General features: G+C 34.3%; 1 protein-coding gene across 1 annotated transcript in view; it reads right to left on the bottom strand.

The window, feature by feature from the left end:
- The window catches only part of LOC150095240 (uncharacterized), a 158931-nt gene that overhangs the window by 3332 nt on the left and 141965 nt on the right, over positions 1-13634 (bottom strand). Inside the window, exons 13-14 of the mRNA XM_090409840.1 lie at positions 9095-10309; positions 4159-5115 (exon numbers count right to left, since the gene is read on the bottom strand). Of these exons, the coding sequence (XP_090265966.1) occupies positions 4159-5115; positions 9095-10309 (2172 nt within the window). The remainder of the gene's footprint in view (positions 1-4158; positions 5116-9094; positions 10310-13634) is intronic.

The following is a 13634-nucleotide window of genomic DNA, read 5'->3' as shown; positions in this document are numbered from 1 at the left end:
CAAATCCTCAATTTATTCTCATATGGGGCATCTCATAGACATGTGACCATGAAAATGACAGCCATTCTTTTTCTTTGCTCATACCTTAAGTCTATAAATCATAATGCAAGATCAATGCACCATCCTTTTTAACCATTGCTCTATCCAGTTTTACATCATTAGCAAAGGACTGAATACTTCCTCTCACATCATTGTCTATATCATTAATGCAAAAGTTAAATAGTAGTAGCCAGAATACAGAGTCCTGTCGCGCAACACTAGTTACACACATCTGCGAAACTCATTTCCTCCATAAACTATTGTCTGATGTCTGTCCATTAGACATCCATGTCACTAGCTTCGTTTCCAAACCCATTTGCACCAGTTTATGCAGCAGAGTTCTGTGCGATGCTTTTGAAATTAATTTAGATATAATCAATTAACATTTATTAACATTAACTAATTTGTTAGCATCATAATAGTTATTAACATTCAGTAAACGTAATCTGTCACGTAGTGATGAGTAAAATAGCATTTAAAAATTGAGATATTTTATTTCAGTCTAAATCATTTGGTATTTTGAAAACCAAGATAAAGATCAAAATAACTAAACAAAGATAATTTAAAACTGTACATATAAATTTAATTTTATTAATTTTATTTATAATGAAATAAATAAAAAAATCAGCTAACGCCATTTTATTTCCGTGTAGGAAGTAGGCGAGGCCATTTTAGTCCTATCTAACTTTTGGAGACCGAATGAGCAGTTCAATCTCCACTGGCGCCCAATCAGAGATAGCTGGCCCAAGACTATCACTAATTAAGCGGCATGCAGTGAAGAGAGACGGCTCAACAAGACGGCTCTACCGCCATCTCGTGGTCCTTACCACAATATATTTAATGTCTGAAATAATTTGGGTTCTGCGGTCAATTTTCTTGAGTTTACAGGACGAAAAACCCGAGTTTCGGGGAGAAAAAACCTGATTGCTCGTGCCAGAGATCGACAAAGCTCGGGAACTGGTCGAAAAAAGGCTTAGAAAAATTTCCTCTAGTCGCCCAAGCACTGTAGTGTGCAAACGTCACATCCACTGAGCCACACAGACTCGAGTACATTTATGCATGTGTGAATTAATGAAACTTTACAAACACCCATGCTTATACGGGGATTCGAACCAACAGCGTATTGACTGGATAGTGGCGCTAACCATGCTGCCACCTAGGCCGGTGGAAGATGGCATACACAATCTTCTTTAAGTTTGCGTTTATTTATTTTTGACATTTATAATTTTTAATTTTTCATATTTGGTATAAATTAACATAAGATTACACGATTTACAAGCCATCAGATGATAATAATAATATAAAAATCACGTTCAGAATCATTGCAAATGTATGAACTTTTAAACAAAAGAAAGAAGGTAGCGTTTAGTTCCAAATATAAAAGGAACTAAAAATAAGTTTACTCACAGCAGATTTCTAGGCCATCGTTTGGTGTTTAACGTAAATGATACTGATTAGAATTAGATCGAACAATTTTATCTGTGATGTTTTTTTTTTAATTTTAATTCGATCACCCTGGCTATGTATGATATTTTTATTATTAAGAATGTATTCTTTGAAATTTGGACTAAAACATGCTTTTTTTAAAATATAAATGAGCAATATTTTGATATTTAATTAAACTGCTAAAATTAGAATAAAATTATTTTATATCTCAAGAGTAAATGAAAAAAAAAAAAACAGAACAGTCTAAAATCTCTTAATGTAATACAATAAGCCATTTCAAATGATAATTTCAAGTGAAAAATATCAAAATCCCTTAGTTATTTCATTCATTATTTATTTATTCATTTTTTACACACTGAAATGTTCGTAATCATGTTAAAATGAATTCAACAAGAAAATAATCATTTGGTTTTTTTTTAAATAAAAAAAAGATATAAAATTATTAAATTTTTGATCACCTTTTCATACCCTATGCATTAATTTATAGTGAATTTTTTGTTGATTTCTGAAAGTGGACGTATCATTGTAATCTTCTTCAGCTATATTAACATGTTTGCTTGTTATACCATTTAAAATGCCCATATTCTACTATACCAAAATAACATTTTATAAAGTATTTATGAAAATGCTTTATAAAATAAATAAATTGATTATTAGTAGCTTTTACTCAGAAACGGCAGCAGTAAAAAAATAGCTTTTGAAACGTCTGTGTATATCCTCAATGAGTCCCTGACTCCCTGAAGGTCCTCGACGAGTCCCTGACTCCCTCTCTTAATAATAATAATAATAATAATACCGTTTATAGACCATATTTTTTCTTGTCTGAGCAACAGTGTCTGTAAGTAGTAAATTATGCTACCAATCCATCGTCACTCAGCCGAAATAAACAAAATGGCGACGATGTTCTTTGGTTGGAAAGATCTGAGTTTGGAAATCTTCTAGGATGTGAGGAATATTTAGATGGAATTTTAAATAGAACGTGAGTTAGCCGCCCTCATACAGAGATGGAAGAGGTTGCCAGAAACTCAAGATAGCCAAACTACTTAAAGTATAATACCATTTAGGCCTAATACGTTAAGGAAAGATGGGACAGGAACAACAGCATTATTGTTCTTTTCGTAAAATATTAATTAGTTTATGTTGAACAATGCAAAGTGAAATCGCAGTGGATAATACGAGAAGTACTCAACTTTTATGAAATGAATAGTAACTTCCACTCATCATTTATCTATAATATAGATAAATGAAGATTTGATGTTGGGCATGCTAAAAGATGATTCATCAGAAGTTAGAATGTCTTATGTTATAGGTAATTTAAAGGTTCTCGATTTGTGATTGGGATAGAAGGATGTATCATCAAAAAGGATGTTAAGTTTTCTAATTAACCTCGTTATGTCGCTGCCGCTCTGTGCTTTAAAAAACAAACAAAAATCACAGTGGTTTAATATCATATCATTAATCCATCTCAAACTCCCTACGCCATGCTTAACAGTTGGAAAATAAAGCTACGTTTAAAGCACTGGGTCGACTATCTCCATGAGAAGATAAAGAGAAGCGAAATCCATCACTCCAGAGAGCCACTACAGATAGGCCACCATTATAACTATCTCTGAGTATTAACATTTGTGATAACGGGTATGCGGTTCGTGAAATCCTTGCTTGTAATGATTTTCATGTTACATACAAATATATAGCATTAATCGTACCTATACCTCCTTGATGGATACTTTTGATGCAGCTAAGAGTGCGATTTTCTTTAGCAACATGAGTGATCACTCTTAGCCATCTTTATGTAAAAAATATGCTATTATTCAGTTTCAGCTTGACATTGGTATACCCTTCGCATATTAAGTTGAGGACTACGAACATCATCAGACACTCAGAACGCCAGTGTGGTATACAATTGCTTTTTCAAGTTCAAACTTAAAAAGTCTGGCTTCATATAATATTTTAAGTGCGCGCGCACGCACGCACACACACACACACACACACACACACACACACACACACACACACACACACACAGACTTGTGTCCGACATTCCATATCATGGACAGTACGTTTTTTGATAAGGCTCTCAGTAATTTTGAGAACATGATGAAACAGTTGACACAACAGTAATGAAGGTTGCCACTTTCTACAACAAAAAGATACAAGAGGTGGCGCCACTAGTACTGTTCTATTTTCCAAAAGTTCGGTTTCTTTTTGGACAGAGGGTGTATAGTAAAACACCTTTTTGGCGATTTATCAATGTTCTGTACTTGTTTAAGCATAGTTTATATTTGCGCCACTTGCTATTTATGGATTAACAAAGAAAGAATTTGAACTGCTTTAATTCGAAATTAGCTTTCACGTGATCGGATAACACAGTTTTTGTCACCCCCCCCCCCGTCTTTAACAATTCGCTAAAGACCAGCTAACCAAACGGGCAAATAATCAGTATGTAAAGGTACCTTATTGATAATTTATTTTAACATTTTCATAATAAATCAAATCAATATTTATTCCGTTATTTATAGAACAAATTCTGTTTAACACAACTATTCATCTGAATTATAAATATACCACTAATAAGAATTAATGTTATAATAAAAGTATGATGATTATGTAAATTATCATACATTTCATTCCACTTTAGTCAATTTGAAACATTAATGCTATTCAGATCTTTACCTGAGCTAAGAGAGAGGAAAGAAATGTCCAAAGGTACAGAACCTCTCTGTTGTTGGCACAGGAAATGTTCACTAATAGCTGATATCCCTGAGGTTCTGCTGGGACTAGCATTCAACACATTTGTGCGCAGTCTTTTAGACTCATCACTCATGGATCCATAGAGCCATTCAGAATGGCTGGCTGAATCAACTGAACACGGTTGTCTCGGGAGTTTTAGCCTCCCTGCAGCAGAGAACACTTGTTGCTGTGATATATACGGTTCCGTAGTCCTTGAGCGCCATAAGCCACTTAGCATTTCCAAACCACCTGATCTACGGCGTGGAAGACCTTGAGCAGATAACAGAGGATAATCTTGCGAATGCACAACCATGTTTATGTCCTGTAAAGCTGAAAGCATTCCAGCGCGACCAATTAATACATTAAGTAAATCTCCAGGATTATTATGCTTTTTGGACTGGTCCCATAGGAAGCCAACATTTTGCTTTTCTTTTGGAGATTTGTGCTTTTTAAAGCTGGTATCGTCATAGGAAGAACGCCGTGGAAGTCTTGGTGAACCTGAAACTGGGGTTACGTGGCACATGAGAGCAAGAGGTACTTCTGCTGGTAGGGATCCCCTTCTTCGCTCTGATTGACGAGGTGATGGCTGGAAACATGGAAAAAAATTTTCTCTAGACAATGAACTGAAAGCTCCTTCTGCATCACAGTGTTCCGCATCGTTATTACGATCATTAAAGGTTGGTCGCTGGTGAGTTGGAGGAATAACACTATTACGTCTGGTGCTGCAGGTCGTGCCCGTACTTGTGGGTCCAGTGCTTGAACCGTCATTCTCTGATTCGGAAGACGGTAATGTAGGGAATGGTTCTAGTAGACCAAAACTATGACGCCGGACCAGTTCTTTTTGTCTCTGAGTTGGAATTCTGTGTCCACTCTCTGTATGATTTGGGCTGGCGGATGTTCCTAAATATAAAATTACACAAAATTCGTTTATAAATATTCATAGCAGAAATTATCATTAAAATTAAAAGCCATTAATATACACACTATATCACAATGGCATAGCTGAACTTAGATGGACCTCAGGGGTAATCTTTCATCGCTATCACACCGAGAAAAATTTATATGGTTTTGTTAAGTGATTTTATATTGATGACTGATATACATCATTGTAAATAATTAAAATAATATAGGGGGCGCCACGAAGCGAAGCAATGAATGGTCTTGTCGTTGCAACAGACAAATATTGGCATTCGTCAATAAAGAAATGACATTGGATTTCTGTTTAAAACGTAATAAAGTTCAAATTTCGCCTATTTTTGTTAGATCCAGGTCTGGATAAACAAAAAACCATAATATTGGCATCACATTGGCAGTCTACTGAACCTGAAACTTTCTATAAAAGCCGTTAACTAACTTCATAAGCATAAGTTCGTACTGGGTCGAATGTACTTGGTGCAGCTGACTCTGCAGTGTTGTAAACACATCAAAAGCAAATGTCCTACATCTGTTGATTCAGTATGTTGAAAATTACGGCCACATCATTCAGTTATTTTTGAAGAAACGTTGTGGGAGGCATGGTAGACTATAATGGTATTTATCTCTTAATCTATTTTAGTGATTTCATCATCATTTTCGTAGCGCAGTTGAAAGAAGGATGGGATAATGCGTTCTTCGATTGGAAAAGACTTGAGTTCAATTCCCATCACGAAGAGAGGAAATTTTTTTACAGACTTCTTCAACAGAAAGTGAGGTAAGTCGACCTCACAGTGGTAGTAGATTTTATTCTTCTTGTATTTTTGATCCCACACTCAGCTGCAGAAAAAATACCCAGTTAACAGACAAAAATAGTATGTAGTGGGTAGGCGGTATGGTGTAGCGTGTATTCGATTATGGAATGTATTAATGGATGGTAGAGTATGACACATTGCACAAATTATACAGTGAAATTTCAACTTCACCTCTCCGATTTTACATCTGGAAATTATGCCTGTTCTCGACAAAATGTCCATAAAGAAAAATTGGATGTTACCCGATTTTAATTTCAGAACAATTTCCATATTCAAAGTGTGATTCTGCTCAATTGAGAGTTACATAGGCCTAAAAAGAACCATCAGGTTATGTTAGTTTCCTAAAGTCTAAGTTTCGTTGATGACTACGCCATGTTCAAATATGTATAACGTCTTTTAAATGGTTTGCTAAAGTTTTGTTATAATTTTTCTTCACATGCTTTCTTTACGTTTAACAAATTTTATTTCTCTGATTTTTTCTCGATGCGTTAATGTGGTCCATTAAAAATTGGAAAAAGCTCTCGCAGAATTTAGGAATCCTGACACTAATTACAAAAATAATATTTCTCCTCTATCTTTTAACGATTCTGTATGCTTTCATTTGCATTATAAGTCCTAAAGAAATGATTAGGAGAGAATAAATACAAGTCATAAATAAATACGAATAAATAAATTAAACCTTGTATTATTCTTAATATTTGCTTCATACTCCACTGAACTCTAAAGAAATTTAACCGTTAATCCAGATTGTTACAACATTACAGCTTATTCGCAATTTATCATGGATTTCAAGTTGCTTTATTTTATGGTGTATCAATAATTTACCATTTGCATCCTTAAAGTCATATTCAGTCTTAAAATTATTGGACTTGAAATTAGTGGCGGCTCGTGGCTTGAAATCGTGGGGGTACTGCAACTTTCGAAATAGACATACACACTGTAAGTACAGTGTATACGTGTTTGGAAAAAATATCAAAATTATGGTAAAAATTTAAAAAAATAAATAAACATGAAAAAATATTGTTTATTGTCGATAAAATTATACACTTTGGTATAATTCAAAATTACTTAAAAACAAAATCCATTCTCATAACCCCAATAATGTTCTAAAATAAAAATTATAACAAATGTTATGTCTTTAATTGTAATGTTAAAATATTTAAAGAGAAGGAGTAAACACGATAAGCACTACGAACACTCTACTACTGGCGCAAACTGCATATAAACAACACTGGAACTGCGCGACGGACAGTGCCGCATGACGCTAATAGCTCACCTCTCACTATGACGTGAATATGCTTGCGCGCATAGCAATAGGACATTGTGGTAAACACAGTGCTGCTAGCGCCCTCCTAAGTGCTACAAGATGGATTTTTATTATTTTTTATACAAAATAAGAGAATTGTGTAGGATTGTTGATGATAAAATTAAATATTACAAGCAAATATAAATAAATTAATAAATATATTTATATATCGAGAAAAATGGGGGATGCTGCAGTTCCACAGTGCCTACGCACGAGCCGCCCCTGCTTGAAATATAATAATACTTAATTTTTTAAATAACCCTATATATTCAATTTCAATGTTTGCGCTAATAAATCGATGTTTTCTGAACGTGATAATATCAAGATATGATATAGTATTTTAAGATAACGCTAGTCTTGAGATCAGAGAAACTGTATAAACTACACATTAAACTTTTAATATTAATAAATATGCGAAGATTACCTCATATAATAAAAATCTAAACCTTCCCTTTTTAACCTATATATTTACAACAAAATAAGTCTTCTGGCAAGAAGGCTATTTAATAACTTATTTGTTAACTTAACCTATTTTAACCAATTCATATTTAAGTAATTAAATTGATAATAAGAAAATACCATGCTGTGACTTGTTGATTTTGATATTATTCATAAAGAGGATTCTCACTGGTTGTCCTATGAGAGGCTGAAGGGAAACTGATATTACATTAATATACATTTAAAGAAAGTAATATCAATATAAATAAAGTATTATAATCCATTATATTTCTTTTTTATGCTTGATTCCATTTTACTAACGTCTTAGTTCTTAAAAGTGCTGTTTTATCGTAATATTTTGGCTCAAAATACTGTTTATGTTATAGCATTATCTGAAGTTTCGTTGTGAAATGCATTCTGACATTATTGTTGCAATATAGACGTAAATCTATAAAATCATCACTTCTATCTCTCTATAACCATAGATGCCTCAGTATCCAAAAACCTGCAATGATTTTGATGTCACATTAATAGACAGATCTACGTAGCAATATCGTGAATGTTTCTCTATGAAATGTAAGCATTATTAACAACCATGATCTAAACATGCGTGTGTTGCTTTTAGCAGTAACATCCACGGCAGCAATGCTGTCCTGAGAGATTGAAGATATTGCCCTACCAGGCCTTTTATGTATCATGTGATCAACTTATCTTCCAAAGCGATATGCAGTGTTCTCGAACATGAGGAACCATCTACTGATAATGTTATCTGGAATGACACTTTCGAGACCACAGCAATTGCATGCATTGTTCATTTGAATTTCGCGTTTGATCCGTGGGCTTTTCATAAGAGGCTCCCTCTAGTAAATAAATTTTAGGATAAACCTACTCCTCGTAATGCGAGGCCCTAAACTGTAGTTCGTCTGGTTTACGCGTTAATCTGGCCCTGGTAATAATAATAATCTAGATTTTCTCAAAAATTATCTGTAACTATCCTATTAGTATTGTAGATTTAAAAATCGAGTAATCATAGATTTTAGGTAAGTCTCGTTAATAATTTGGAAATCTATCAACTACTGAATATCACGTGTCAATTTATGAGCGGCAAAATTTACAAAATGGATGGTACTTCGTGGTTAAAATTTTTTTTCCAAAATATTAATGGCCTATTCGTAAATTCTAAAATAAATGTATCATAACAAAGTGTGTTGTTAAAAAGTAGGTAAGTGCTTTGCAACAGCTCATGATCCAGATTAATTCTAAATAGTCAAATTAATCATCTTAACCTGTTGTAATATTAAATTTATCTAGCTCCATGCGTCAGTTAATTTACCATTGTGAGTTTGGTATCCATACACATATGCAGAAATAAGTTTAGTTATTATTAAAACAGCATAAAATAACATACCACTAACAGTATCTGCGGGAACAGACCACCTTCGACCTCCTATTCCACCTTCTGCACCACCTTTCAGACCACCCCTCGTATCAACAACATCCCCTAAGATTGACCCATGACTGTGACTCAAAGTCATTGGGGCTGAACCTCTCCTACCCATACACTGCTGTCCAAGAGTTGTTAGACTGGCTGAGGAACCCTGCCAAGATGATATTGGGCTATCAAAATTTCGACTGGGTTGTTCTGGTCTCTCTTCGGAAAGGCTGCGGCTAATATGCCAGCACCAAGACCTAGTAGACTGAGCCAATTCTGCCGATGTTCCAAGTTTATTAGGATCAGTTACGTTATTATTCCCGTATATTGCTCTCTCTGGGTGTTGTAAACTTCTCCTTCTTTTACTGGGCGAAGCCAGTGCATAAAACAAACCAGACATCTGCTTTACAGATAAATGATTTCTATCTTGTAGGAGACACTTTTTGGTGGACCCTAATCCTACACTAATCGGGATATTATAGGTGTTTGGTAGTGATGAACCACGAGGTCGAGTGGAACTTTTGTTTTTCTGTGGTGAAATTTGGTCTTTACTTGTATGTGGGCTGCAACAACCATTGGGACATTCTTCTGAAGTGACTTCAACACAATTTTGAGCAATATTTTCATTTGATGATTTTTCATCGTCGTCTTTGGAGGCACAACTGTCTGTTTGAACACAAGTAGTGGTATCGTTTGGGCTTGCAAGTGATTTTTCAGACATACTATGAGACTGAAACATTGGAGGGCATGTAAGATGGCTTTCAAATTTGGTACTCACATCAATTCCACGTAACTGAACCATTTCCATATTTGAAAGTGATAAAACTGTAGTTCTTGGGTGAAGTTCTTCGGTAGAATAAATTTCCAGAGAAGCATTTGGAGAAAGCAATTCTTTGTTTGAATGCCCTTCATTCGAAGTTCTCGTCACTTGGGAAGAAGCATGATTTGGATTATGGGTATCACTGTGAAGAGATTCTTGACGTGATATGTCACTTCTGTAACTTTCAGGCTCGGCCTTTTGAACTAAAGTAGCAATAGCTGAAGATTCCTCACTGAGTGTACTTTCTTGAGCCTTTTCTTCCCATTGTAAATGATTATGTTTCAAATTTGTAACTAGTTGATGGGAAAAGGGGGTGCCTAAGAAGTGGTCCCAAGTTTCAAACAGCGGTGACACGACAAACTGGAAGAAATCTGTAATGGAAAAAAAAGGAGAAAATAATATTTAGTATTTTAATTAATCTAAAACTAAATGTGTGTTTTTATGCATTAAAATTAATGAATATTTATAAAATGAACTCAAAATGATTCAGTTGATTATTTAATTTTAATATTTTTTTAGCTTTACTAACTAAATATTAATTATATCCTTTGGATATATTCAATACCTATTTATTAATAATATTTAATATTATTATTATTATTATTATTATTATTATTATTATTATTATTATTATTATTATTATTATTATTATTATTATTATTATTTCATATCACAAATATCACAAACAAATATCACAAAACCAATACGGCTTTCAGAAAACAAAAAGCACCATCACTTTATTAGAAGACATCGCCGACACAATAAACAAAGCTCTCGACAAAAACAAGTACGCCGTCCTTATACTGCTGGACATAATCAAAGCATTTGATACACTTGAACATGACATACTACTCACCAAACTATACTCAATAGGTATAAGAGGAACACTGCATACATGATTCAGAAACTACCTCTCAAACAGAACACAAGTAACAAAAATACGTACATGTCACAGTCGGAGTATACAAGTAAAACACGGTGTACCTCAAGGTGCCATATTATCACCCATTCTATTCAACATATACATTAACGATGTTCATAACTTATCCATATAAAGTCAAATATTTCAATACGCAGATGACACTGCACTACTAGCAATCCACACAGACATTAACACAGCTCTCTGCAAAGCACAACAAGATCTAAACGAAATCACAACATACTTACACCAAAACGTAATTCTAATGAACGGCACCAAAACACAGATGTTGATAATACACAACCCAAGAATCTTACGCCCCGCATCACTATCGATACACTGTCACGCATACCGCTGTATTAACAACAAAAATACCTGCCAATGTTCCGAAATCAAACTGTAGCACATGCAAACTACCTCGGTCTCTATATAGATTCCCACCTTAAATGGACAAAACATATAGAATACCTACACTCCAAACTCCGGATCATCGCAACAAAACTTTTCCAAGTTAAAGATATTATTCCATCCAACATAAAAAAACTCCTATATCAGGGTATCTGCGAATCCCTACTCAGATACGGAATAACAGTCTGCAAACACATCAAACAGCCACCTAACAAAATTAGAAACACTACACAGGAAAATCGTGTCAACAGTGATCTGGACAGACACCTAATACGCAACAACCAATATCCGAGAAGCACATGGCGATACACAGAATTCTGAGCATTAAAAACCTAAAACACTACATGATATTAACAAGGAATTACTTCAACATCACCTATCGAAACAACAGAGACACATATCGTATAACACGACCTACAACAACTCTCTATCCCTACACCCTTCAACAACTCATACGGTTCTTTTGTGAGATCATATCAGATACCCACGCAACTCAACAACCTACCAAGAAATTTAAAACACATAGATAACTATAGAACATTAAAACACGAACTCTGGAAAATATACCAACAAAGTTAATATACCATTAACACTAATATACACATCACAAATCACCAGCATCCAATGCCAACATCCCATACATAAACAGTAGCAACAACATAAATAGTGAATTAAATCCCACTCTCTTCACAAAAGCTAAGCCAAACTCCGAAGTAGGCGAGATTAACTCACCTCACTTAACCACACGTATTCCTTATAACATTACACAAAAAAAAGGAAAATTCATATGAAATTCACTGTTAAAAAATTATTATTTACTTTATCTGAGAAATAATCAAGTGTTAAAAGTGATGAAAATGTATATAGACTTATACAGAACTTGTAAGCAAAAACAAATATTATTATTAAAAAAAATGTTACCTGTAAGTGTAAATATTTGTATGCAGATTAGTGTGCAAGTATATATTGTAAATATTATGTGTGAATAATAATAAAGTTTGAAGTTTGGAAAAAAAATAACAATAATAATAATTTTATATTTTTAAAATTTTTTTTTTTTTCATCATACCAGTGAAACTCTTCCAAGTAAAATACATTATTCCATTTAACATAAATAAACTCCTATATCTCCTATCACGGTATCTGTGAATCCCTACTCAGATACAGAATAACAGTGTATGCAAACACATCAAACAGCCACCTAACAAAATTAGAAATATCACATAGGAAAATTGTGTCAACAGTGATTTGAATACCTTATACATAACAGCCAATATCCGACCAGCACATGGCGATACACAGAATCCTGAGCATAAAAAATCTGAAACACTACATAATACTACTAAGGAATTACTTCAGCATCACTTATCGAAACAACAGAGAGACATATAATATAGCACGAACCACAACAACTCTCTACATCCCTACACCCTTCAACAACTCATACGGTTCTTTTGTGAGATCACATCAGATACCCACGCTACTCAACAGCCGACCAAGAAACTTAAAACGCATTGTCAACTACGGGACATTTAAAAACGAACTCTGGAAAATATACCAACAAAGTTAATATACCATTTACACTAATATACACATCATAAATTACCATCATCCAACGTCTACATTCCATCCATAAACAGTAACAACAATATAAAGTGAAGGCTAATCCCACTCTCTTCATAAAAGCTAATCCAAGCTTCGAAGTAAGTGGGATTAATCTGCCTCATTCATCTACACGTAATCCTCATAAACAAAGACTGCAGATTATGTAACAATCAGTAAGGCAGAGGAGTAGCTAAGGGGGGGGGGGCGGAGGGCGCGGTCCTCCCCGGGCTGTACTTTGAACCTTTTTGAACTTTTGCAATTAATTCTGAAATACAGTTTCGAGAACTAATTTCCAAATTTTATAATACTGCAGGGAATTTTTCTCACAATTGCTGTAAGTATTGCTAGTTGTGAGAGGAGTTTTTCTAAGCAAAATAGATTAAGAATTACCTGCATTACTATGAAATAGACTTCGCCAATGTCATCGACGATTTCGCTAACAGAAAAGCAAGAAAAATAACATTTTGGAATGTTGAAATTAAAGTTTTACTTCAGCAATAAAAATAGCGTTTTAATTTATTTCCCTATACGTCGTTTTGACTTTTTGTAGTATTTTTGGTGTGTACTGAGAGGGGCGGCAAACTCAGGGACCGCCCCGGGCGGCAAAAGCTCTAGCTTTGTCACTGCAGTAAGGTATATAACAATAATGAAGATGCTGACAACAGTATTCAGATAAGCTCTGCAAAGCTTCGAGGAAGAAGCCACCCAAAGAAACAAGTAAATATTATAATCGATTTAATAAAAAGTGAATCATTGTAAATATG

Source organism: Typopeltis vanoorti, chromosome 20, assembly GCF_054136105.1.
Source record: "Typopeltis vanoorti isolate ZY-2024b chromosome 20, IOZ_Tvanoo_1.0, whole genome shotgun sequence".
Classification (NCBI taxonomy): domain Eukaryota; kingdom Metazoa; phylum Arthropoda; class Arachnida; order Uropygi; family Thelyphonidae; genus Typopeltis; species Typopeltis vanoorti.
Note: the sequence above shows the minus strand (reverse complement) of the source record. Positions and strands in the feature narration are given on the sequence as shown.